The sequence below is a fragment of the Podarcis cretensis genome (assembly GCF_951804945.1).
Source record: "Podarcis cretensis genome assembly, chromosome: 6".
Classification (NCBI taxonomy): Eukaryota; Metazoa; Chordata; class Lepidosauria; order Squamata; family Lacertidae; genus Podarcis; species Podarcis cretensis.
In genome coordinates this window covers 38,703,669-38,728,244 of record NC_137175.1, presented here as the reverse complement: position 1 = coordinate 38,728,244, position 24,576 = coordinate 38,703,669, and the positions used below count along the sequence as shown (strand labels likewise).

General features: G+C 45.3%; 2 protein-coding genes across 2 annotated transcripts in view; one reads left to right on the top strand and one right to left on the bottom strand.

Annotated features, from left to right (window-relative positions):
• LOC307219056 (uncharacterized protein C6orf132 homolog) overlaps window positions 1-6,715 on the top strand; it is a 39,300-nt gene extending 32,585 nt beyond the window's left edge. The window contains exons 4-5 of the mRNA XM_079981906.1: window positions 509-3,545; window positions 4,650-6,715. Coding sequence (XP_079838032.1) covers window positions 509-3,545; window positions 4,650-4,755 — 3,143 coding nt within the window. The 3' untranslated portion in view covers window positions 4,756-6,715. The remainder of the gene's footprint in view (window positions 1-508; window positions 3,546-4,649) is intronic.
• Window positions 6,716-15,060: 8,345 nt separating this feature from the next.
• WDR77 (WD repeat domain 77) lies at window positions 15,061-24,346 on the bottom strand. Its single transcript, XM_079981907.1, has 10 exons — window positions 24,119-24,346; window positions 22,939-23,124; window positions 21,986-22,127; window positions 21,852-21,901; window positions 18,988-19,058; window positions 18,696-18,750; window positions 17,913-17,984; window positions 17,712-17,820; window positions 17,404-17,472; window positions 15,061-16,425 (listed from the first exon to the last, which is right to left on the bottom strand). Exons 1-10 carry the CDS (start codon window positions 24,255-24,257, stop codon window positions 16,266-16,268), a joined length of 1,053 nt encoding a protein of 350 aa, XP_079838033.1. The 5' UTR covers window positions 24,258-24,346; the 3' UTR covers window positions 15,061-16,265.
• Window positions 24,347-24,576: the final 230 nt, after the last annotated feature.

Sequence of the window (24,576 nt, the reverse complement as noted above, 5' to 3'; positions counted from 1 at the left end):
CCCGCCTCCCTGATGTCGCAGTCGTTGGGGGTTCCCACCAAACCCCAGTTCAAATAATCCAATCAGAGGCTTTGATAGAGGTGGGTCCAGCCGAGCGGACTGCGAGTGAGCAGGCTTCACTCTGGTCCACTCAAGGTGAATAAAACGGGGGGCGGACAGAATGTTTTACTTAGAATGGAAGGATGGAAGGAAACCAAAAGTAGAAACTATTATGAATGGACTTGTATGATTTTATGTCTGTTTCTTCACTTTTCAGTGAAAGGGGGCCATTTTTAGGGAAGCTTTTAATGTTTAATAGGTTATTGTATTTTAGTGTTTTATTGGAAGACGCTCAGAGTGGCTGGGGAAACCCAGCCAGATGGGCGGGGTTTGTTTGTTTATTATCCCCGCCTACCCATCTTATTAAAGAGTTTCTTAGCATTGCCTAACAGAAAATGTCTGCCTGCCTTAATGTTGACTAAAATGAGAGGCCACCTTAACACCACTGTATGTGTTGTTTTCTCCCCAGGACTAGCTTCTCAGATCAATGGCAATTACAGAAAGTACAATTCGGTTCTTGATCTGAGGCCCAAGGCATTTGAAGAGAACTACTTGGATGATGAATACATTCCACCACCACCACCTGTTCCTCCTCCTCCTCCACCACCACCAACGGTTGATGTACCACCACCTCCCATGGAAGTTCCACCTCCACCTCCCATGGAAGTTCCACCTCCACCTCCCATGGAAGCTCCACCTCCACCTTCTGTGGAACCCCCACCCCCACCTCCACCAATGGTGCCTCCACCCCCACCACCTCTTCCAGGAATGCCAGCGCCATCTCCTTCATCCCTGGCTCCACCTTCATTCTCATATTCCAATTTGTCTTCCCCCAGTACTCCATCCCCACCAGACTTCATTCCTCCTACTCCTCCGCCTCTGGCTTTTAGGGATGGCAAAGCCCCTCGTATGCCTCCCATTTCACCAGCGCTTCACACCCCACCATTCTCCAATGGTGTGTCCAAATGGAAATCTGAGACTGTTCTGAACCTGAGGCAGCCCGAAACCATTTCTCCCAATCCAAACCTTGCTTCTCCAAGCACTCCCACCCATAAGGTGTCACTATTGCCACAATCCAGCCCAGAGCCTCACCTTACCTTTCCGAGGTCATTAAAAGTACCTCCCCCGACTCCCGTGAGAACGTCCTCTATATCCTCGGCAGAAAAAGAATCCAGTCCAAGAGATGAGCAGCTCCCCAAGTTGACTCCTCATAGCCGACCTGCCCTGCCATCTAACTTTACTGTACGAAGTGCAGCCACGGTTCACCCAGAGGGAGAAGTTGCAGGGAAAGCCACAGTGGAAAAGCCTTCCATGTTAACCACAGAGGCTGGAAGTTCAAAACGGACATCAGATTCTAATGGCTCCTCTGCCTCCCTGCTGAAGCATGAGGCACCACCAGGCAAAGAAACAGATTCTTCGGACTGGGCGTCCTCTGATGATGAAGACTGGAAGGAACGCAGCAACCTGGACAAGCTAAAGCATGAATTGTCTGCCCTGCTGTCCTCTTCGTGCAGAAAGGAAGACAGGCCACTAGACAGAAAAGTATCTGCCAAGACTAAAGCCAATGTTACCAATAGCAACCAAGTTGTTCCAGATGAACCAAAACAAGCTAGGCCTGCCGTGACAAGCCCAAAATCACCAGCGGTTACAGAAAGTGAAAGGAAAGGAATCAGGCCTGCTAATACACCTTCCATGGGCAAAACATCCCCCAGTGATGCTGCCTCAACACTAGACAACAAATCCACCTCTGTGCAAGCAAACAGTGTTTTGAAATTCAAAGATGAACTGGAAGCCTTGTTGTCACCAACCAAGGACGGGGGGCCACCTTTGGCTTTTGCAAACCTAAGACATACTCCAGAACCAAAGAAGCAAGTTACTCTTCAGTTTGGTGGCAGCCAGACCAATAGTGGCGAGCCCGGGCTTCCAAAACCCACAGCAAGTCCGAATACACCAACGACGGAAGTGACAGAGAAAGAGCCTAAGATTTCTAGCACCTCTGCTGGCCACTCGGCACCTGACAACACTTGTAAACCCCCAGCCTCTCCTCTGAAACCAAAGAATGAACTCTTGGTTCCATCTGCACCTTCACCAGCCTCTTCTGGCACGGCCTCACCTCTACCAAATGCATCTCCTAACATGGATTTCTCTCTTTTCCAATACAAGATGCATAGGACGAGGTTCGGTTCCATTGACAGCCTGGCTTCTGCGAGTTCTTCCCAAACGACAGAAGATGGAACCACCAGCACAAATCATAATGAAAACCAAAGAGATTCAGCTGAGCGCAGGCCCTCAGAGACATCCACATCCTCTTGGAAGACAGAGAAAATGAATAGTGAAGTTTTGGTTCACCCTGTTACAGGAGAAAAAGTAGAGAGGGGATCCCCAATGGCTCTCCTCTTAGCTGCACAACAGAGGGCCCAAAGAGGTAGATCTTCTGCCTCTGCCTCCCGACAGAACAGCTACTTGTCAGAGAGGCCCCAGTTCAAGTTATCAGAGAAGTTGCACAGCAACAGCCAGTCAGAGACTGGGTCACCCACTATTTACTACAGTGACTCCAAGCCCAACTCTGTCACAATTGTACCAAAGTCTCCTCAAAAGGAATCACTTGCAGCCTCCGAAAACAAGCAGCGTAATGGAGCAGGTATTCCTGACAGCAGCACCTTGGGCTTGTCAGAGGGGCAGAGGGATCAGAAGCCTCAGACATTTTCCAGTGCCTCAGAACAATGTGGGAATGTGCAGAAGGTCAAGGAGATGAATGTCTCCCAGAATCTTCCTTCATCAAACAGGCATGTTAGTTCCATGTTAGTTCAAGGCCTCCTAAGTCACAGCAGGCAGGAAGCTCCCTTCCACTCTCTCACAGCACCCCAAAACCATGCCAAAGACAAGAACGATGAAGTGGAAGAGGGTTTTGATTTTGAGATCATTCCCCCTCCACCCGAGTTCAGCAACGATGCCCAAGTGGTCCCAGACGATTCTTCAAAAGGGGAGGAGAACCACAAAGCCCTTAATATCCCAGGTGGCAACCAGGCCTCAAATAAGCAACTTAATTCCAACCCTTCAAGCTATAACTACAGTAACAGTTATTCCCTGACATCCAAATCAATTCTGGAAAACAGCATGAGGCCCAGTGGATACAGTCACCATTACCCAGGTGGGAGCTACTCCTCCAGCTACCTCAGTTCCTATGACAACAGCCGTCCTCTGATCAAGAAGCGCCTCTATGTGACAGAGACGGATAGGTCGTATAGCCGGCCCACCATGTCTTCTCGCAGCATGAGCACACCCACCTCCTCCTACGGCCACAGTACAATGTCATACAACTCTCAGGCTGCGGAAGGGATGCGCAGGGCCAACTCTACTCACAGGAATGGTCCAAACAGCGCACAAGGGCGAAGGGTGTCCCTGGAATTACCTGGGAAGATGGTGACTTACAGTAATGCTGCCAGTGAAGCCATGTATACAGGCCAGAATGGCGAGTACGCTACCAACACAGCAGCCGCTGGCAGGTATGTTCCGCAAATGCAGGAATTGTGATGTGATCTGGGAGCTTCAAGGAAAGTGTTGCTGGCAAGGTGTAGGCATGCAGGTGACAACTTTAAAATCCTCCAGTACACACTGTCTAGTGTGGGGGTGGGGAAACCTTTTTCAAGCCAGGAGCTTCATTCACTGCGGTGGGCAACCTTCCAGGGACCGCCTGCCAGTAGTGGGTGGGGGCAAGGGATATGACTCCTATGTTTGTACAGTTGGCTCCACTCTAGCCATGCAAAACTTAGAAGTGCTTATGTATGGCTCTGTGGACCCGAGGCTCTCCACCCCCAACCTAGTAGATCCAGTCCTTTCCCCCTCTCTAGAGAAGAGTAGAAAATCCCTGACGGGCCATTTTTTATCACATTATTCTCAATACCCCACACAAGACATAACCGACTGTACTTTTGAATAAATAAGGTATACTATCCATTGTTTCAAATTGTAGATTTCAACAGAAGTCTCATAAAGTTCAATGAAAAAAGGAGAAGACCCAGCGGATCAGTTCATTCTATATTCCGTTCATGCATCAGGTCCATACATGTATAAGTGTCTATTCTACCTGTCAGTTCCTAGAGTCCAATAATCCACACGAAGGGTTGTTACAGTTCCACAGAATCCTTTCACAGAGTCTAAGACAAGGACTTATGGAATATTAGCCTTGTTTCGTCAGCTGACTCATGCAGAAGTGAAGCACCACTGCAAGCGCCAGCAAAACCTCTTTTCTGAGCTTGGCGGTGGCAGCACTGGAAGGGGGAAACGGGACATTCTGGGATTAAAGTAATTCTGGGATGTCCCAGGAAAATCAGAACTCTTGAAGGGTATGTAGTCACGATACCAGATTTAGGTCAAGAGCAAGGAAAACTGCACATGTGAAGCACTTTTCCTCTTAAAATCAGCATGTCTGTTTGGCAAGGTTATTGACTGCGTAGAAAACATTCAAAACGCGTTGAGCTGGGGCTGAGCAAAAATCATTTTCTTACTTTCCCACCCCATAGTGCTTCTCAGGACTTTGTATTATATTGTATGATTAATTATTTCTGTTCATGTGGTGATGTTTTTGTTTTTCTCCCTTCCCTCTTCAGATCCTCTCATGGAAATCAACAATATAGTGGAACTGCAAATACATTTACCGTCAGGCCTGGAGCACGACAACCCATTTCTTATTCGTACCAAGGAGGTCTTCGATAAGGCACGTACAAGGAAGCTGTATCGCCTTGCACCAGCTTTGGCCAAGTTATAGGCCTCGTCCTCTCTGCTTTGTTCTGGCTCTTCCTTTGATAACTGTAAAATGAGGCACAAGAGCCTGTCCTAGACTGAAAGTAGTCCAAGCATTCGCTTGTAAATAGACTGTAAGTTATTAGGGACAAGGTAAGAATGAGTTCTAAGGGCTTCTGTGCACAATGGATAAGGGGGCAAGTTATGCCACATAGTCACTCAGCAACCTTTGCTTAAAGCATTCAAGTAATTAATTACATAGACTTCCTAGTGACTAGTGCCAGCTTGGCCTGTAGAAGATTATATCTAGACTAGCAGTTTATGGAAGAAATTTTCAGCACCATCTTCCTTCTTGAATGTGCATCTGACACTTCGAAGCAGCAAAGAAAGGATGGAGGCCTTCATCCTAGTGGGAGGCAAGGAACAGAAGAGGAATCTAGATGCAGAAAAGGAGAGCAGGAGCCAAGGTTAAGAGGGGGAGTTGAATGGCAGTGGCCCCAATAGCTATGTGGGGCCAAGAATTTAAATTTGAAGAGCCCAGTGGTTGGAAGAAGATGGCATAGTAGTAGGGAAGGGGAAGAAGGGTTTAGAGGGATAAAGCAGAAGAAAGCAAATAGATGAGAGGGACTAAGGTTGCTTACTTTTTCTGGTAGCTGTGGCTTTAACACAGGAATGGAGAACCTGTGGTCCTCCTGGTCATGTTGGACTTCAGTTTCCATCATCTCTTACCATTGTGGCTGAAGCTGATGGGAGTTAGAAGTCAACAACCTCTGGAAGGCCATTAGTTCTCGGTCCCTGCTTTAATAACTCCACAAAAAGAGAAAAATTAAGCTGCTAGGATTTTTTTTTCATCACTGCATCTCCATGTCAGAAAAAGCCAAACTTACTGGATTTCCATTTGTCATGCAAGTACAAAAAACACAGGAACCTTGAGAGAAGTCCGCTAGCCTAGGAGGCATTGTCAGACCCAGGTGTTATTGAATCCATTGGAAATAATTGAGATTGCACCTTCTTCAGACAGTTCTACAGGTCAATTTTTAGACTAGGGAGTTTAGCGTTTTGTATGACTCACCTCTAGAGACGAGAATGAGACTTCACAGCATTCACTAATACCCATACAATACAAATACAGAATATTAAGACAGTAAGAATATTACTGTCACTTTAAAATGCAACTTGTTAATTGAATTTTGTGGAGAGGTTTTAATTAAGAAACTGCACCAGGATAAAATGAGTCGAAATGCCATATTTGCCAGGATGCAGTCTGGAGATCCTGTTTGTCTCCTTAAAAGAACAGTCACTGTAACCCCTGACCTGTGCCTCCATTGGTCCTTTCACCTTTGCCTTGCCTACTGTGGTGGAAAACTAATCACAGCAAGCAACAGGATATGGGCAGAAGAACAGAATGGGAGGCGTAAAAGGCTGTATCTTTCTTCTGCTGTCCTGGAAATATTTTAAGGAGATTGGACCCATCTCCTTTGTGGTCTGAACATCTTACATACAAAGTGACAAAAGATGTCAAAGTGGGCACCAAACAATTTGGTTTTAAGGTGTGTGTGTTTTAACATTATGGGGCATTTAAAACTTTAGGTGCTGGCACCTATAAAAATTAAAGCCAAGTTATATATTGATGTATATCAAGGAAGCAATGCAGGTTTAACGTTCAGCTCTGTAAATGTGAGCCTTGTAGCCTGATCCTTTGAGTAAGTTTTATTGAGTCAATGAGATTTACTTCCAAAAAGCTAAGTATGGGATTGCATTAACCCACCTTGGCTTGTTTGCCCATTTATGAGAGCTGTTCATTCTATGTGTGGAATTTGTTGGTCTGGTCTCTGTTTAATGGCTGACAAGTGTCATGTTTTTGTCAGTGATTACATGATAAACCTGGATATCTTATTCCTAAATTAGTCCCATGTTGACACATGCAGCAGCAGCAGCGACTTTCAAGACTGCAAAAAACCAAAAACACCCCACCTCGCAAAAAAAAATAAATTCTGTGGATTGTGCAAGAAAACTATTACATACCCAATTCTTATTATTTATTGAAGTTACATCTCACCCTTCCTCTTGAATAGCTTTTCACACTTGTAGATAATACTGTAAACAATAAAATGTGCAGGCTGGCTAACTTAAGACTATTGAATTCTGTGGCTCTGTTCAAAGTCTGACTTAGCTGGATACCACTCATATAAATCTTGCTGATTTGGCCTGAGAACAAACACTCTTTCTTATAAAGCCATGTCTCATTTAGTCTCGGCTCAGGTCAATTTTGTTGTTGTTGTTGATGACATCCGTCTGTCTCTGGAGACAATAGAAGAGTGCTCCTTTGGGAACGAAGTCAAACGGTTAGAGAGTTACAGCACCTGCTGTGACTGTAGAAACCAATGCAGGGGAGACATGTTTTGTTGCAGCTGGGGCAGATGAAGACATCCAGTTGTGCTGCTGCAGATGCACCATGGTATTTCTTCTCTCTGCGTTCTTCCTAGCAGCCATTCCTCCTCTGGTCACTTCAGTTTATTTAGGTGGCTGGTATTACTCTGTTCCCTAGGATGGCTTCATACATACAGCGGGTGGCGCTGTGGGTTAAACCACAGAGCCTAGGACTTGCTGATCAGAAGGTCGGCGGTTCGAATCCCTGCGATGGGGTGAGCTCCCATTGCTCGGTCCCTGCTCCTGCCAACCTAGCAGTTCGAAAGCATGTCAAGTGCAAATAGATAAATAGGTATGGCTCTGGTGGGAAGGTAAACGGCATTTCCGTGTCCTGCTCTGGTTTGCTAGAAGCGGCTTAGTCATGCTAGCCACATGACCCGGAAGCTGTACGCCGGCTCCCTCGACCAATAAAGTGAGATGAGCGCCGCAACCCCAGAGTCGGTCATGACTGGACCTAATGGTCAGGGGTCCCTTTACCTTTATTACTTTGTTCACTAGGACTGCTTCATACATACAGTGGCCAAGTACCACACAGGAAAGGGTTCCTGTACCTTTGAGTCCTGTATTTTAAGGGATTTTAACTTGCCATGTCATGGTGCTACAGTTGCCTTTTTCATGCATTACTGCCCTGCCCTGCCCCACCTCTCACACGTTTTCTGCACATGAACCCATAGACTTGGATCGTAACATAAGTTAGCTTAAAATATGTTAACAGAAGGAATGTTTCCCATCCTGTCCTTCCGCATGGTGTCCTATGCACTCACACATACCCAAATCCTCTCTGGAGGGTTGTTGGGGCTCTCCTCAACAATATGGGATGAGTTGTGGGTAGAAAGGAAGGGATGGGAAACTTTATTTCCATGAGCTTCCTTAAGTTAACTTATTTCAAGACCTGAACCATTATTTTTAGAAGCTGCAAAACTCTCTCCATTATGCACACAAGTACCTCAAGTGTCTTCCAAACATTATAGCCCCCCCCCCCGCACAATGTACAGCAGTGTTGGGGAAATGTAACATGAAACAGTCTCAATGCCTTATACTTGCATGCATGGTTTGCCTGTATTATTGATTTGGAGGCTGCCTTTTCCAGACATGCAATGTTCTAAATTAGTTGCTGCTAAGCGAATATCCGTATGAGATAGGGGAACAAGCGACTTGTATTCTCAGCCCTTATCGAGGATTTTTCAATTCATTTCAGATTGCAAATACTTGTAAAAGATCACCATATTTTAAAAAGTTATAAAGCTGAAACAAGCTTGTGTAGTAGTTTGCCATCATAAGGCAATGTAAAGAACTGTAAAATAGATGTAAAACATGTAGAGAATAAATTGTATTATAGAAAAATAAAGCACTTTGAGACAATCATAGGGTTGCCATACCTCTGGAATTTACCAGACATATTCGGAATACTGCAGTTGGCAGCAGTCCAGGCGGAAATCGGGTAAACGTCCAGGAAACCCCCCCCCAAAAGAAACCCAAACTCAACAACTTTGCCAAAAAGAGCTCAACAACTTTTCTTTCCAGAATTTCACTGTTTGGAATATGGCAACCCTAGATAAGCATATTGAATGCACTTTTTAATTTTCATCCATATGCAGCATCTCTTCTTTAGTTCACTCACAGTGCAATCCTATACATGTTTACTCTGAAGTAAGTCTTGTGCGAGTTCAGTGGGGCTTGATCCCAGGGAAGTGTGTATGGAATTGCATCCATACACTTTTCCAGATAATGTGTGTACATGTGTGGAAATATGTATATGTAAATTTCACTCAATATTCTTGTGCCTTAAAATTAAGAATGATTCTCGACTATAGTCACTTAAAAAACAATTTTACAATAAGTGTGTGTACTTGTAGAAGCCATAGTGTGTTTAATTGCCATATATTATATGAACAATCAAAAATAACTGGTTTTCTTTTTTCGATAGTGATAATATTCGATAAAAATACAATAAATTCCAAACTACTTTTCTGTTCTGAGTAAAATGAGAATGCAAATATTACTGTTAGTGGCTTTAATCCACAGTGAGTTGTGCATGAACAACAATGCAGAGTACTAAACAAGCTGTAATACTTGCAGCCGTCACATCTATGTTGGACGCATTAATCCATGAAGGTGCATGATTCTGCGCATCATTATGCATGCTTCTTGTGTGATAGTGTGAAAAGAGCACAGCATGATACATATAGTTCATTGAAGAGCTTTGCACAAAAATGGTGAGCAATACCAATGCAAAATTAATACTCCCAACACTGAATATTTTGCTGCCTCTTCTTCAAATTGTGTCGGTGTTCTATAAACCACAGAACTCAGGATCAAAGCCTGACCGTTCCGTGGCATCCTATTGTTAACAGCACATGTCATCAGTAAACCCCGTTTTCAGAAGGTCTTCCTCTTAGATAAGACAGCATAGGATTCTAACCCACATATCCATATATTAAACATTTAAATAGTACTGCCAAAGTTTGGTACCCAATGTAACTGCTGTAGCAAAGAATATATTATATTTTTAAACATTAATGAACACCAAAGGAATCAGTAACTTACCACTTGTAAATTATTGACAAAGCCTGTGAAGGGCTTCTGGTTTGCAGTACCTGGCATATGAGAAATATTGGAAGCTTCATTTGTGGAAGAACAAATGTAATTTTGACTGCAATTGTGTAAAATGTCTGCTCTGACAAAAGTCCTATTGACAAGAGGTGATTTTGAAATTATTGGTTTTCTTTCATCCTGTGAGGCAACAAATTGAAATAAAAAGTTGAACTTCAAAGCTTAATTTTAAAAGTCAAGCTCCGGGGAGAACATCCCTGGAGCCAAAGGAGAAATTGGATTTCTTCCAGAATCTGATGTCAGATGCCCCTGGCTCCATTGCTGTGGATTTTTTTGTGGTCATGGCCCTTTTTGGTACAGCCCCAAAAAAGATGCACTGGGGATGGTTTACCGCTGCATTCAGCTCCACCCCTGGCTCCTCTTGATGTCCTGGCATTGTGCGTACGACTTCAGCTCCCCCAAATCACCCTCGCAAGCTGGCACATCTGGTCTTGGAGTGACTAGGATAAAATATTGGCTCCCGAAGGATCCAGCTCCTTCCTAAACAGCCTAACGGCCCTCCAAACCCATAACAAATTTAAGACAGCACAGGAGATTGTTTCAAATGGGAAGGAAAATACTTTCCTTGGGCAGGGACACTGATAAAGAAAGAGGGAAGATTGCAGGAGCGCTCCTCCAACCTCATTTCCAACCCTGTTTGGACAGGCACTACTGCCTTTGGTCGCCACCACACCCTACCATAGGATTGTACAGTAACTGTTCAACTAAGAAATAATAATAATAAAATGTTGTCTTCAATTGGAACACCCAAAACCAAAGCAATGTATTAAACCAAATTCAGCAAAACTATATCCATCGTTTCACTGCAGGTACTGCTTTGTATGCTGCAACATTACCAAGCCTTTGGATTAGAAGAAAATGCAACATAACCTAGTGGGATTTAAAAAAAAAAAAAAAAGATATGCATGGAATAAGGTGGCTTTTGTCAATGGTTTTTTTGCCAGAGCTTATTGGACTCAGACTTTGTGTGCATAAGCTTTGCTTCAAAGAATTTGGCTTACAGCTCTAGCCTGCAGCCCTCCTCGTTTTCATTCCAGAGAGCAGACAAAAATCTCCACATCATGCAGTGCAAGTACAGTACATGAAATGTATGTATAGCCTTGAAGTATTGCTTTCAGTTTTTAAAAAAGTAAAGCTATAATCTTTGCAGCTGTGCAGACACGCTTGTGGAAGATGTATCATAAACTGGGAAGGGGAGGGGCACATAAAACTCTCTCATATTTTAAGCAGCCTGGTCTACGAGCTGGGCTGGATCAGTCCAGTCTAGCCCACCATCCTGTTCTCACACTGGCCAACTAGATGCCTGTGAGAACCTTGTGAACAGATGAACACAACACTCTCCCTACTAGTGCTCCCCAGCAGCTGGTGTTCAGAGGCATACCACTGCCATGCCAAGTTTGTTGCCATGCAGGTTGACAGAAAAAAGCATCAGGTTTAAAAGATGCTGAATTTCAGCTGCCTTCCTTTTCAAACGACTCAAAACTTTCCTGCCCCAAACATCCTATGAAGTCAGACACGGGAAAGGGGTGTGCAGTTTACCCTGAACAGGCCTAATTGGGCCCACAAATTAATGCTTCCTACAACTGCTTTAGATACCATCTCATTCTGGTAGTGTACACAAAATCTGCTTTTGTAGGCAACTGGGGATAGGTTTTTGGCTTCCAGGTAGATGATCCATATTAATCCAGCCTCCACCTCCCTTGCTGTTGTCTTTAATATCAAGACCAGATGAGTCATCTTAAGTAGAGATCCACATCTGATGGGGCAACATGAGCAGAAAAGCTTGTTCTGCTGCTTACAAAGACTCAAGCTATAAATAGAAAACACATGTCTTCAAAGCTGTCCATACAACTACTTTCAGCAAGCCCTAACAGGAGAGTCTTTTGAAATGGCGAATACTTGCACTAATCCTCTCAGAGGCACAAAGCAAAACTCTCTGAAACTTAAAAAACACAACCATCCTTGATTTTGTATAATGGGCATCTTAAGTGTACAAGTGTGTTCATGTCATTTTAAAATGGCGGCAAAGGCACTGTAAGATCCCAGGAAGTTAGCAAAGAAAAGAGGCAGAATTTGACCAAACATGTTTGGGAAGCAACTTTTGGGATACTAAGCCGAGACCCAAAACTGACTCTCATCTGAAGCCTTGTGCTCAGAACACTATTGGATTCCATGCTCTGCTGAAAACTGTCTATTTAAAAATATTTGGAATCAATATTTCCCCTCTTCTGCGCACAGCCAAGGAGCGTATTCCTAACTGCTGAATTACTGAAAAAATTATTAGTAAAAACAATTAAAAGCAACTATTTAAAAGGTTTTTTTTAAATTAAAAAAACCAGCTATAGACTAAAAATAAATTAAAACACATGACAGCATTTTGCATATGTAGGTAAGCTTGTCTAAACAAGAACGTGCTTAGCAGGTGCCGAAAAGCACAAAAAGCCCCTGCCCAGAATCAATAGGCAGGGAGATTCAATGTGTAGGCACTGCCACACTAAAATACTGATTACTTACAAGTGCAGAATGAATATTATGGGGTGCAAGTTTCACAAACTGAAGTGACTGACAGGGCAAATATGGGGCAAGGTTATATTGCAGGCACACTGGTCCCAAGCTGTTAAGGGCTATATACGGTATATTAACCATAACACTTTTTGAGCTTGGCCTGGTAGCAAACCAGAGCAGTTCTCTGCTCACAGATATTATATGGTGACAAGGTCTCAGTCCATTCTGCACTAAGTGCAGCTTCCAGATCAAACTTAAGGGAACATTGGACATTTCAGGTCCATCTGACAATCTTGCCAAAAGGGTTTCTACTCACAAGTGAGCAGTTGGGCAGGTCATAAACTACCCAATTAGGCTACTTACCTGCAATTCAAAAGATAAGGATGCAGCTGAAAGGTTAAACCTTTTCTACAAGGGACTGATCTTTGCTGTGTAATTTTCCACACTTTCAGAAAGTTGCAACATTACCGTTCAAGCTAATTATATCAACTAGCTCATACAGCAAACCCAACAAAGAATCTTGTGACACTATAAAGGATGGGCAGCCCACCTGGTACCCTCCAGGTATTTTGGGCTACAGCTCTCACCATCCCTGACCAGGGGTCAAGCTAGCCGAGACTAATGGGAGTTGTAGTCCAACAATTTCTGGAAGGCATTAGGTTGGCTTCCCCTGCCCTAAAGACTAACAGGTTTATTGTGGCCTAAGTGTTTGTAGATGAGTTGACTTCCTCAGATCTAGCAGTCTTTCAGGCACCTGTTGCAGTTTCTTTAGCAGGATTCATCAGAATGGAAGAGACAATGTGAGATAAAGTCACATATCAATATGTTTCCTCACCAAACTTTTCAGGTTATACTTGCATGGGAATCTCACATTCAGCAAGGGAAACCTTTGACCATTTTAGACTAAGAAATAAGCAACAGCTGCCACCTTGTGGTACAGAGAAAAACCCAGTATAGAAAAATGTACATAGCTATTAAGGCAGAGTTCAGATACTAGGCAGGCTCAGCAGGGTGTGGCGGTGCTGTTTTGAGGTGCAGGATTCAATACAACCCCTCCACCACATGGAAGTGACATCGGTGATATATGTGGAGGCTCACATTTGCAAGACCGTTTTTCCTTCCCATTTTTTTAAAGGGAAAATTGTGATGAAACACAAGTGGAACATGTGCACCACCTACCAGTTTGTGTACGTCGGAGGCCTACCCTAATTTCTTGCTGAAAACTACCCACTCCACATGGACATAGGCCCTGAGGTTGATAGAAGCCCAGGCCATTTCCAGCTTTTGAAGCCTCCAACCTTAATAAGAATAAACCATTACAACACCTGAACACAACATAAGGCACCTAAAGCAGAGCAGGGCACATTCAGCTACAGTAGTACCTCAGGTTAAGTACTTAATTCGTTCCTGAGATCCATACTTAACCTGAAACTGTTCTTAACCTGAAGCACCACTTTAGCTAATGGGGCCTCCTGCTGCTGCCGCGCCGCTGGAGCCCGATTTCTATTCTCATCCTGAAGTTCTTAACCCGAGGTACTATTTCTGGGTTAGCGGAGTCTGTAACCTGAAGCGTAAGTAACCTGAGGTACCACTGTAATGCTTTTCTATCTGAGAAGGTGCGTCACATTTTGGCCTGATGGGCATAAAAAAAGGTTATGAATTGTGTCCCCCAAATTAAAAAGTGTCTAAATTTGAGACGCCCTTTGAGATTGAGCCCCTGGACCAAGTGGGTATCCTGCCCCACCCCCAGAACTGGCCTTGGTGAGAGGACAATGTGGATTGAGGACCTGCAGTTTATTTCCTTAAAAAGTGGCTAATTTATACTCCTCTCAAAATGGTGACTAGTGAAACATGTAGTTTAGTCCTTAGGAGAAACACAGCTCAACAGATTGCAGTCATGGCCAGTGAATGTCTGAAACTGCCCCAGAATTAAAATGGAAAGAGCGTGGGGAGAGAAATTTAGGACAAGTGTTAACCTGAAATTACAAAATGTTTGGTTGAGTGCTCCTCTCAGACTTAATGTTTGTAATTTGTTTTTTTTTTTAAAAAAAAGGTAAGATTGTTTTCTCACAGGTTTTTCCTCCAGGAAATGTGGAAAATGTATTTTTCTTTCGCAAGAAAATACCATATAAGCTTCCATTTAGAACATAAGGGAGGCCAGAAGAGCTCAGTCACATTCAGAAGACACTTTGGGATAATTCATGGTCTTTATGTTGACATGTGGCCTTTATGTTGTTCATAATCCACCGGAAACAGTACATCTTGTGAATGCAGACAACAGCTTAAGGATATACTTGCTTGACCTTGTGGGTGGGCTTTTTAAAGCAGTGCTTTTGAGACTCAGGTCCAATCATCCTGAGTGACGAGGTGCTACTGTAGGGTTATGGGGAGCTGAGGAACAGGACACAAGAAAGCAATGGCTGAGCAATGGTCCAGGTTAAGAGGCCACTGAAATGAACAGGAATCATTTCCCCTTCAAGTCACTCTGGATGAATTGCAATTATGTGTGCATCTGAAGCCACTTAATATTTAATTACTTGAGTTCAGTGATGTTTTTAGGGAGGAAAGCTTTACAATTGAGCAAAAACAGGATCTGAAGTTTTATGGCCACGTAAGTGAGCACCTGACATCTTGAAATATCACTGCAAAGAGTGCAAAGTTCCATTTAGAAGAGGATTCGAAATAAGAGGCATAAGAGGACACTGTCAAATAAAACAGAAAATTGGCTCATTTAAAAATGAAAAGGGATTTATTTCAAAAACTGCCTTCCCTTTTGCGTGCGATCATCTCTATCCATTTCATGTCACAATCGTCCTGGAGTAGTGCTTGCTGCCGACATCAAATAAGCAGTTTGTCTTCCTTTGCTCCAGAAAATCACGGAAGACAAGGGGATGCCTCCCAGCAGTTCTCCCATTACAAAACCATGATGTGTGACATCAGCATGCGCACCTTACATCTTCTACTCCACAATGGGACATGGGTGTGAATATATTAAACAAAACAAAATGTACAACAGATGAGCCTCCCTTCTTGGAAACTGGCTGTAGACGCACAACAGTTGGGATTTCACATAACAACTACATAGATTTGCAAACACTAATGTTGTGAGTTTCTAATTCTGAGGGGGGTTAATGGCTTCCTATCAGCTTATCTTCTTTGCTCTACATAATGTAACCTGAGAGCTGGGAGCAAGTAGTTCCGCAGGCTTCAAGAGCTGTAGAGCGGTGTGATACCCACCCCATCCCAATCTTGCACACAATTCTCTGCAGCTCAGTTCAAAACCAATGTTCTACAAGAATGCTTTGTTGTCCCCTCTTCCAAGGACACAACCTAAAAACTAAGCCTTAGTTCAAACTCTCCACTGATGGGGCTCATGAGTTCAATCTCACCCGCTGCTTGGCTATACATATAGCATGCTTTCATGTCTATATCTACATAACTTTATCCCAGATGAGATTCCGTATCACAATACACTGCATCCTCAAGATGGGACAATTTAGACCACATTTGGCAGGATTACCTCACAGTCTCTCAAAGTCATAATTAAAACTCCAATGCAAGGCTGCCCCCAAAATAGCCTAGAAATTCCTGCAAGGTTGTATTAATTCCCCATTCAAAAAAGGGCTACACACACACTTCTCTACAACTTTGGAGGTTCTAAAAAAAATAGAACTAAAACAAAATGAACCCAATTATCTATGATTTTGTACTGCGCTGTCACCATCAATCAGACTTCTGATGCTCAAAGAATCTCATTGGCTGAAACAGTGGTTGAAATGAGCTAGTGCTCACCTAACATGAAATTGCTACAGGACTTTTCTTCATCGCTGCAAAGGCCATATTCATCCCCAGGACTTGACCAAAACAAAAACAAAAAACTGAAAGCAAAAAAGATGCTATTCCAGGGAGAATGACCCCAAATGGAACACACAGATCTATGAAGTTATGTTGTTTTTTCCAGAAGGATGGTTATTCTGCGTCGGGACTGTATGATGTAGAACCTGATGGTCCCATCCAACCGTCGTCAGTGAGACTTTGTTTAATGGTGACCATGATAAGCCTTTCACAAAGTCTCGATGGGACCGGTTTCTAAAACTGGAGAAAGGTATAAAACATTAGTGGTGCTACCCCAGACACATATCACTACAAACCTCCCCGAGCTGGCATTGTTTCTTGCAATTTATTAGAAATAGAAAATGGACTCAAATGCTAATGCAAAATGAGATTGCAGATTCTAATGACTTTAAAAAAACAACAACAAAAAAAAAAACAAAATGACTGCTCTAACAGCAGGATTGGGGTGAAGAATCTGTGCCCCTTCAGATGTTGTTGGACTTCACCTTCCATCAGTCCCAAGCTAGCACAGCCCACGATCAGGAATGATGGGAGTTGGAGTCCAGCATCATCTAGTAGTTCCCTAGTCAAGCTGGAACATCATTGTCTCCAAGTGCCAATTCCTGGTTTCCATCTCTTCCTGGCTAGTGTGGCTGATAAGAGAGGAAAGCCAATGTACACGGACAGCAGAGTCCCCAACACCCATGGTGGAAGATAATTTGCAAGGTAGCAAGATGGGCAGTGTTACTGCCTCACCCTTTTGCCTCAATTTAGTCTGTCTCTGCTAAACAAAGATGTACCAAGCTCAGTAAACCCAGTCCCTACTCCCCTTCTTTGCCTGACACTGCTGAACTGGGGGACAAGACCAAAAGGGTGAGGAAGCCCTCATTTCACTTCCAACTCCTCATCCACCTTCCAAGCAACTACCTCCACAGGGTAAGTAGGGATGGGGGTGGGCCTGGTTTACCATGCCCATACCATCCCTCCTCCTTGATAGCTTTGGTGGCCTTTGGCACTGACCAATGACTTCAGACATATTGCTAGCTATACATTTGTAATGGACCAAACGGATGCAGGAATTCAATTATGGTGCCGTTTTGGATTTGTCCAAGTGCATGCAGCTGCCACACCAGGTATTTCGCAGGATTGTGGCCAGTTTGTGGAAAATGTAACTGAGCCCAGGAGGGGGATACTGAGAGGAGAGCAGGGCAGGGATCGATGGAACGGTCTTGTACTCACACTTCTGAGAAGCTCGAGTCAAGAACAACTACTGAGCAGTCTTCACTGATGGAAGCCAACAGGGGTGAGCTAAAGGAAAAATGAAAAGTTGATGTTTACACATTTATTTTTTTTAGCTCCAATTTGCCAAGCAAAATAAAAATGCATTCACTAGGAAAATTTGACCTTTCCCTAGGTCCTGTAGATGTGAACAAGCATTTCAAGAATTTACAGAGCTGCCAATCAGGAAACAATGATGTCTATTCAGTTCCCTGCCTCTGGCCAGGAAACCAATGCATGTATCTAGAAACTGATATTGCAGATCATACCTATGTGCAGAAAAAGCAAATCCGGTGACGCTTCGGGAGTGCACAGGTGAGCTTAGGGCAGAGTCTGTGTTCTTTGTGTCCACAAGGACAACAGTCCCACTTTCGTCACCTTCAAAACAGTAATGGAGAGCAACGTTATTAGAGAGATACAAGCATTTTATTGCCCCATCTGTAAAACAAGCATCTATAAATACTCCTTACCCAATACGAAAGTGTCTGTTCGGTGTGGATGCCACACCAGGGAGGTAGGGAGGTTACTAAAGGCACTGCAGGCTACATGGGGAAGGGAAAAAAGGAAAATTCTGGTCAGTCTCAAAGTTCTCTAAAATAGCTGACAGACTGTAGGGTTGGACTTAAAAGGGTGGGGATAGAAAGGAAAAACAGAAACTGCTCTTCCCACCAATTCCAGACAGCTCAATATTTATGGAATTCTGTAATATAAGTATGTCTGCAAAGCATGATTTTGAGCTCCAGCAGTATTCAACCATATAATTCTGCTGGCATAAAAAGTACCACAAGCACAATGAGACTTCCACAACTGCATCATCCCCAAATCTGCTCAGAGAGTTGGGGGGAAATCCCAGAACAGACTTAGGGGGCATGCAGAGGGAGAGGGGGACCATTCCAAAGAACTGGAAATCTTTGCAGTGACTAAACCATTTGCTTAGTGCTACACCGAATAGAACTCTTAGTCCTAACTGTAGTTAGTGTAAACTAGGGATAAAGGGAACTGTGAAAGGAGTGTGAAAACTCTCAGAACATGCCTCAGAAATTAATGGATTTCACTAAGTCAAGTTTTTTTAAAAAAAAAAAAATTAAGTAGGTCTATTCTGAGGAAAGCTTAGTTGAATGCCACTCAATAAATTATTATGAGAATATTTCTTAATTCACACTTAACTTTCTTCTGGGCAACAAGAACTCTGAATAAAATTTTATTCTTAAACCACAGGAAATGCAGACATAATCTAACGCCCCAAAACATACCAATCCGAGTTGCTGGTTTTGGTGATCTGGTATCCCAGAGTAAAATCCTGCCATCCTAAAAAAGAATGAGATAAAATAAGCCTTAAAAGCAGAATTATCATTGTAGCGGGAAAGTATGGACCAAAACTTTGTCAGTTTTGTCAGGCATCTCTCTCTCTCTCTCTCTCTCTCTCAATACTGTGTAATTCCATTAGCTTTGTGCTCATATTGACAATATCAAAGATATCCAAATCATTTCACCTATAGGCTAAATTTGAATCTACAAAGTTCTAGAAACAAAAGTTGGTTTTACCTCTGCACAGGACAGGAACACGGTGTCTTTTCCAGGGCAGGAGGCCACACATGTCACTGGACTGGAATGAGCTGGCCAAAATTGAACAAAAAGCACACAATATACTACATTAATATGGGCTTGTCTAGGTGGTGATTCAAGGCTGGATGCATTGTGAGTAGAAGGCATTACTGCACATGAATGGAAGAGAAGGAGCCATTTGCCCACAGGCAGCATGTTAAAATTGACAACTTTGCTTGAAGGGGGGCGGAAATAATGGCTAGTGTGTGAACCAAAGAGTCACAATTAGCATCAAGTGGCTCCCAAAGTAACATCTCAAGAGGCCTTCAGGAGGTTAGAAGGCTAACTTGGAATAATAGACCACATGAAAAGTGCTAGTGTGTAGCACTCAAGTGCAAAGCCAGTTCCAAAAAATGGGGTTCTGGCTGCTTAGTTGCTGTTGCAAATTTTACTGGGAAACTCTTAGATATATTCTGCTGGAATCACTGGGTTAATTTAGGTGTGGGTTTGTGTTCCTGCAAGAGCAATAACTATATTATACAAATCTCTAGAGAGATCACCTTGCTGCTTCTCCCCAAATTACACTGCCCAAGATTTAAGCTCTGGGAATATGAACTTCTTTAGCCAATTTGATTCACCCTAAAAAACCCAAAGGAACTACAGTGGTGCCCCGCAAGACGAACGCCTCGCAAGACGGAAAACCCGCTAGACGAAAGGGTTTTCCGTTTTGGAGGCGCTTCGCAAAACGAATTTCCCTATGGGCTTCCTTCGCAAGACGAAAGCCCATAGGGAAATCTCCGGGACAGCGGGGAAGCACAGTGCGTCTTCCCCACTGTCCTCGGACCTCCTCCGAAGGCTGGCGGTGGGGCGGAGAGACCTCCTCCCGCCGCCAGCCTTCGGAAGGCTGCTCCGAAGGCTGGCGGCGGGAGGAGGTCTCTCCGCCCCACCGGCAGCCTTCGGAAGGCTGCTCCGAAGGCTGGCGGCGGGAGGAGGTCTCTCCGCCCCACCGGCAGCCTTCGGAAGGCTGCTCCGAAGGCTGGCGGCGGGAGGAGGTCTCTCCGCCCCACCGGCAGCCTTCGGAAGGCTGCTCTGAAGGCTGGCGACGGGAGGAGGTCTCTCCGCCCCACCGGCAGCCTTCGGAAGGCTGCTCCGAAGGCTGGCGGTGGGGCGGAGAGACCTCCTCCCGCCGCCAGCCTTCGGAAGGCTGCTCCGAAGGCTGGCGGCGGGAGGAGGTCTCTCCGCCCCACCGGCAGCCTTCGGAAGGCTGCTCCGAAGGCTGGCGGCGGGAGGAGGTCTCTCCGCCCCACCGGCAGCCTTCGGAAGGCTGCTCCGAAGGCTGGCGGCGGGAGGAGGTCTCTCCGCCCCACCGGCAGCCTTCGGAAGGCTGCTCTGAAGGCTGGCGACGGGAGGAGGTCTCTCCGCCCCACCGGCAGCCTTCGGAAGGCTGCTCCGAAGGCTGGCGGTGGGGCGGAGAGACCTCCTCCCGCCGCCAGCCTTCGGAAGGCTGCTCCGAAGGCTGGCGGCGGGAGGAGGTCTCTCCGCCCCACCGGCAGCCTTCGGAAGGCTGCTCCGAAGGCTGGCGGCGGGAGGAGGTCTCTCCGCCCCACCGGCAGCCTTCGGAAGGCTGCTCCGAAGGCTGGCGGCGGGAGGAGGTCTCTCCGCCCCACCGGCAGCCTTCGGAAGGCTGCTCTGAAGGCTGGCGGCGGGAGGAGGTCTCTCCGCCCCACCGGCAGCCTTCGGAAGGCTGCTCCGAAGGCTGGCGGCGGGAGGAGGTCTCTCCGCCCCACCGGCAGCCTTCGGAAGGCTCCTCCGAAGGCTGGCGGTGGGGCGGAGAGACCTGCTCCGGCCGCTAGCCTTGGGATGGCTGCTCCGAAGGCTGGCGGTGGGGCGGAGAGACCTCCTCCCGCCGCCAGCCTTCCGAGCAGCCTTCTGAAGGCTGCCGGTGGGGCGGAGGGTTTTCCTTCCCACCGCCAACTTTCAGAATGCTGTTCTGAATGTTGGCGTGGGGAGGAAAAACCCTCCTCCCACCGCAAGCCCCAGGAACAGAGGAGAAGCGCTGCGCGCCTTCCCCTCTGTTCCCGTACCTGTCCTGAAGGCTTGCAGTGGGGAGAAAAGCCCTTCTCCGCACCGCCAGCCTGGCAAGCGGTCTCCATAGGAACGCATTGATTGATTTTCAATGCATTCCTATGGGAAACCGTGCTTCGCAAGACAAAAAACTCGCAAGAAGAAAAAACTTGCGGAACGTATTAATTTCGTCTTGTGAGGCACCACTGTAAGTAGTATTAAATGACTCTCCTTCGGTTATCTGTAGAATGGAAAGTGGTCCCGCAAAGATCAATGACTAAACAGCATCAAATCATCCCACACAAGAGGGAACAAAGTCGTGCCATTTTTTTAAATCAAATACTATCTGTTGAGAAATTGTTTGCAATGACTGTGTTGTTAATCAGATAAGATTATAAGCCTGTCTCTTACATCCTCCCCCCTCCTGCTGTTTTGCTCTCATCTAGCATTCAGCAGTATTGTGATAATTTGGGACACTAACAGCTTGAAAACATATCCATGGAAGCTCTACACTGCATTTGGTCTCTTGAAGCATGTTGGAGAGAACATGGAACATGGATAAGACACACAGAAGCCAAAGTGTTTCCGGTTGCGGGGGTGTTGAAGAGATTCAGATTGTTCTCTGCTGTTCAGTCATAAAGCTCATTATGTCAGCCACAGGGCTACCCACATTCTCATACAGCCTGACACCTCGTGGCTATAAAACTGGGGGAATGGTTGGATCACATACAAGATCTGCTCGGGAGGAAGGGCAGGATAAAGTAATAAAAGTAAAGAAATAAATCAAGCTTAGCACTCACCTCTATAGGTGTTGAGTACTGTTTGTTGAGGGATGTCCCAGATCTTCACACTAGACATAAAATCCAGAGCAGGTTAAAAACTAGAATGGATACTTTTACAGTAAAGCTGAAAAGCAGCACCACAAAGGGATCACCTGAAGTCTTTGCTGCCGCTGACGGCCTGTGTGTTGTTGGCAAGGACACTCACTGTTGTCACAATGTCATCGTGCTCGTACTTACAGAATTTGTTCACGATCAGAGTTTCATTCTCATCTAGTTCCCAAAGTTCCACGGCACCTAAACAAAATGGGAATCAAAGTCAGCAGCAGAATACCTAATGAAAGCCCTACATACTTATTAGGTAAGTGGTGGGCTCCATTACTTAACGTTATTGGTAAACCAAAGACGACTTTTTCTACACCAGAAACAAAATCACACCCACCACCAAACTACTTTAGTAGCCCCAACACAGGGAACTCTGCTTTAAAATGACAGGGTTGGATCCAGGAGTGTCCTTTCAGGCACAAGAAGCAGAAACTTCCATTCATGGAAAAAGAAGAGAAGCAATATTGACTGCTTTCCATTTCCCGCCACCAGCTCCTCCTATGTTATTCCATTAGTAGATGATTTGCAGGGGGGAAATCAGCAAAAGAGACTCTTCTTCTTCCACTACCAGGCATCAGGAATGGCTGTTCCATGAGTTAATGCTACTCACAAGACCTTAGGATCCAGCCCACATATTTTATAGCAATTTGCAATGCACTTTTTATCCTGCAATGACAGTGCTTGTTCCAGGCTTCAGTCTCTTCAAAGATCTCATGTCAAATTATTTAATTGCTACAAAAGAGTGATTGTAGAAAATCCAGGATTTCCAGATGAATGTTCTTTAATGTTCTTGGAAGCAGCCAACCAAGTTACCATGATAAGAATTACAGTCCAAAAGAACTGGAAGGCAGTCATAAAGAGACACGTCACTTTTTGGTTTAAAAATTCTCTTTAGCATTGAGAACCACTTCAGAAAGGAAGCATAGCTTCATCCTTATGCGATCTTGGCCGTAATTTATAAGCCACTAAGAGGTTCCAGGAGACACACTTCCCTGATGCTCACCTGAATCCGAAGCTACCAAGATGCCTTTATCAGCAACCCATTTCAGATCTGCTATTCCTGCTTCAGTCTGAACTCCCGCAGAGCAAAAGCCTTCATTAGGAGCTTTAGATGGGTCCTTGAACACCCAAATGGAACCTACCCAGCAACGTCCACTCAAACTGGAAGCTCCCAGGAGCAAAGAACCATCTGGAAAATAAACAGAGTTAAGCTACAATGATATATTTGCAGTATGTGGATCACCTAAATTTAGCATAAAGAGAAATGCTACCACTGATTAATTATTAAATGCCAAAGTTGATCTCATTGCTATTCAAAACTCCTACATAACACAATCCCTTTGGAAAGGAATCACAATTCACCAGAAAAACAGGCAAGGCCTAACACAACTGAAGATCAAGCTCTGCTCTGAACCCATCCTAGAATCTAGACTGTTATGGCAAAATATCTTGACAAAAAAAAATCCTATTGACAACATCCAAAAATGTCACTTAATGAACAGCTGAAACAAAGCCTTACCTATTTCTTTTTTAAAAAACCTGTAACTGAATCTACGAGGGTTTTTGAGGACAGCAGCTGGAACAAATCTGGCATGGTGGAGTAATGTGAGGTTTCTTCTAGAGTGCACTGAATAGTCATTGAACATCAGTGAACAGGTAAAGCAACAGATAGAAATCCAGATAAAGCTCATTGTACTAAGCTCCTGAACTTGATTTTTCAATAACAGAGCTCAATCCCCTTAAAGAAATGCTCCTCTCAACCTAGAAAGTGTAGCTACTGCTAACACTGACATCGCATCGACCTATAAAGGAAAGAGCCATGCTTCACAGCTGGAGCATAAGCAATGTTCCACTTTTGAAGTGACCCACTGTAGGTGAGCGTTTTGGGACACAGTTGTAGGAAGACTTTGCAATAAAATAAATTTGATGTTGCAGCCTTGCAAAGTCGCATCACTTTCCACCCTGGGTCCACTGCAGACTAGGCACAAAAGGGTTTTAACCGGGGAGGCGTCCCGAACTCCACGCGGGGCCACGAGCGGGGAAAGGAGCCCACAAGGGATGCCCGGCTCCCGCCCGGTGGGAGCCCCGGCTGACGCGGCAGCAACGGGGCGGGCGCCGAGCTCAGGGTGCCTGGAGGGCGCGGGTCCCCGGCGCGGCGGGGGCAGCTCGCGACTGGCACCTACCTGCCCGGTAGTGGGCCCCGTCCAGGTGCCGCTCCATGCAGGCGGGCGCGTTGGCCGGGATGCTCCACTCGGACCCGGCTTCTCCGTCGGCCGGCTGAGCCGGAGCCGCCTTAGCCGGAGCCGCCTTCGCTCCCTCCATGGCCGCAGAGACGCGCGCGGACAAACTTGGAGCGCAACCCACGTGCTCCCAGGACACCCCGTTCCGCCCCTCGCCCCGACAGCTCTCGGCGCCGCTGCTCTCGCGAGAACGCCCGAAGCTTCGTTTCTCCTCTCTCGCTCTCTCTCTCTGTTTCTTCTCCTCCTCCCCAATTTCCGGGTTATGAATGGGTCTCGGACACCTCTGCTTCTCTCGCGATATTTTCTAAGCGGTTCGCCCAGGGAAACTCACAGAGATAGAAAGGGAAGAGTTAACACCCCAGAATTGACCTTTAATTCACCTTCAGCAACTCTGCGGTACC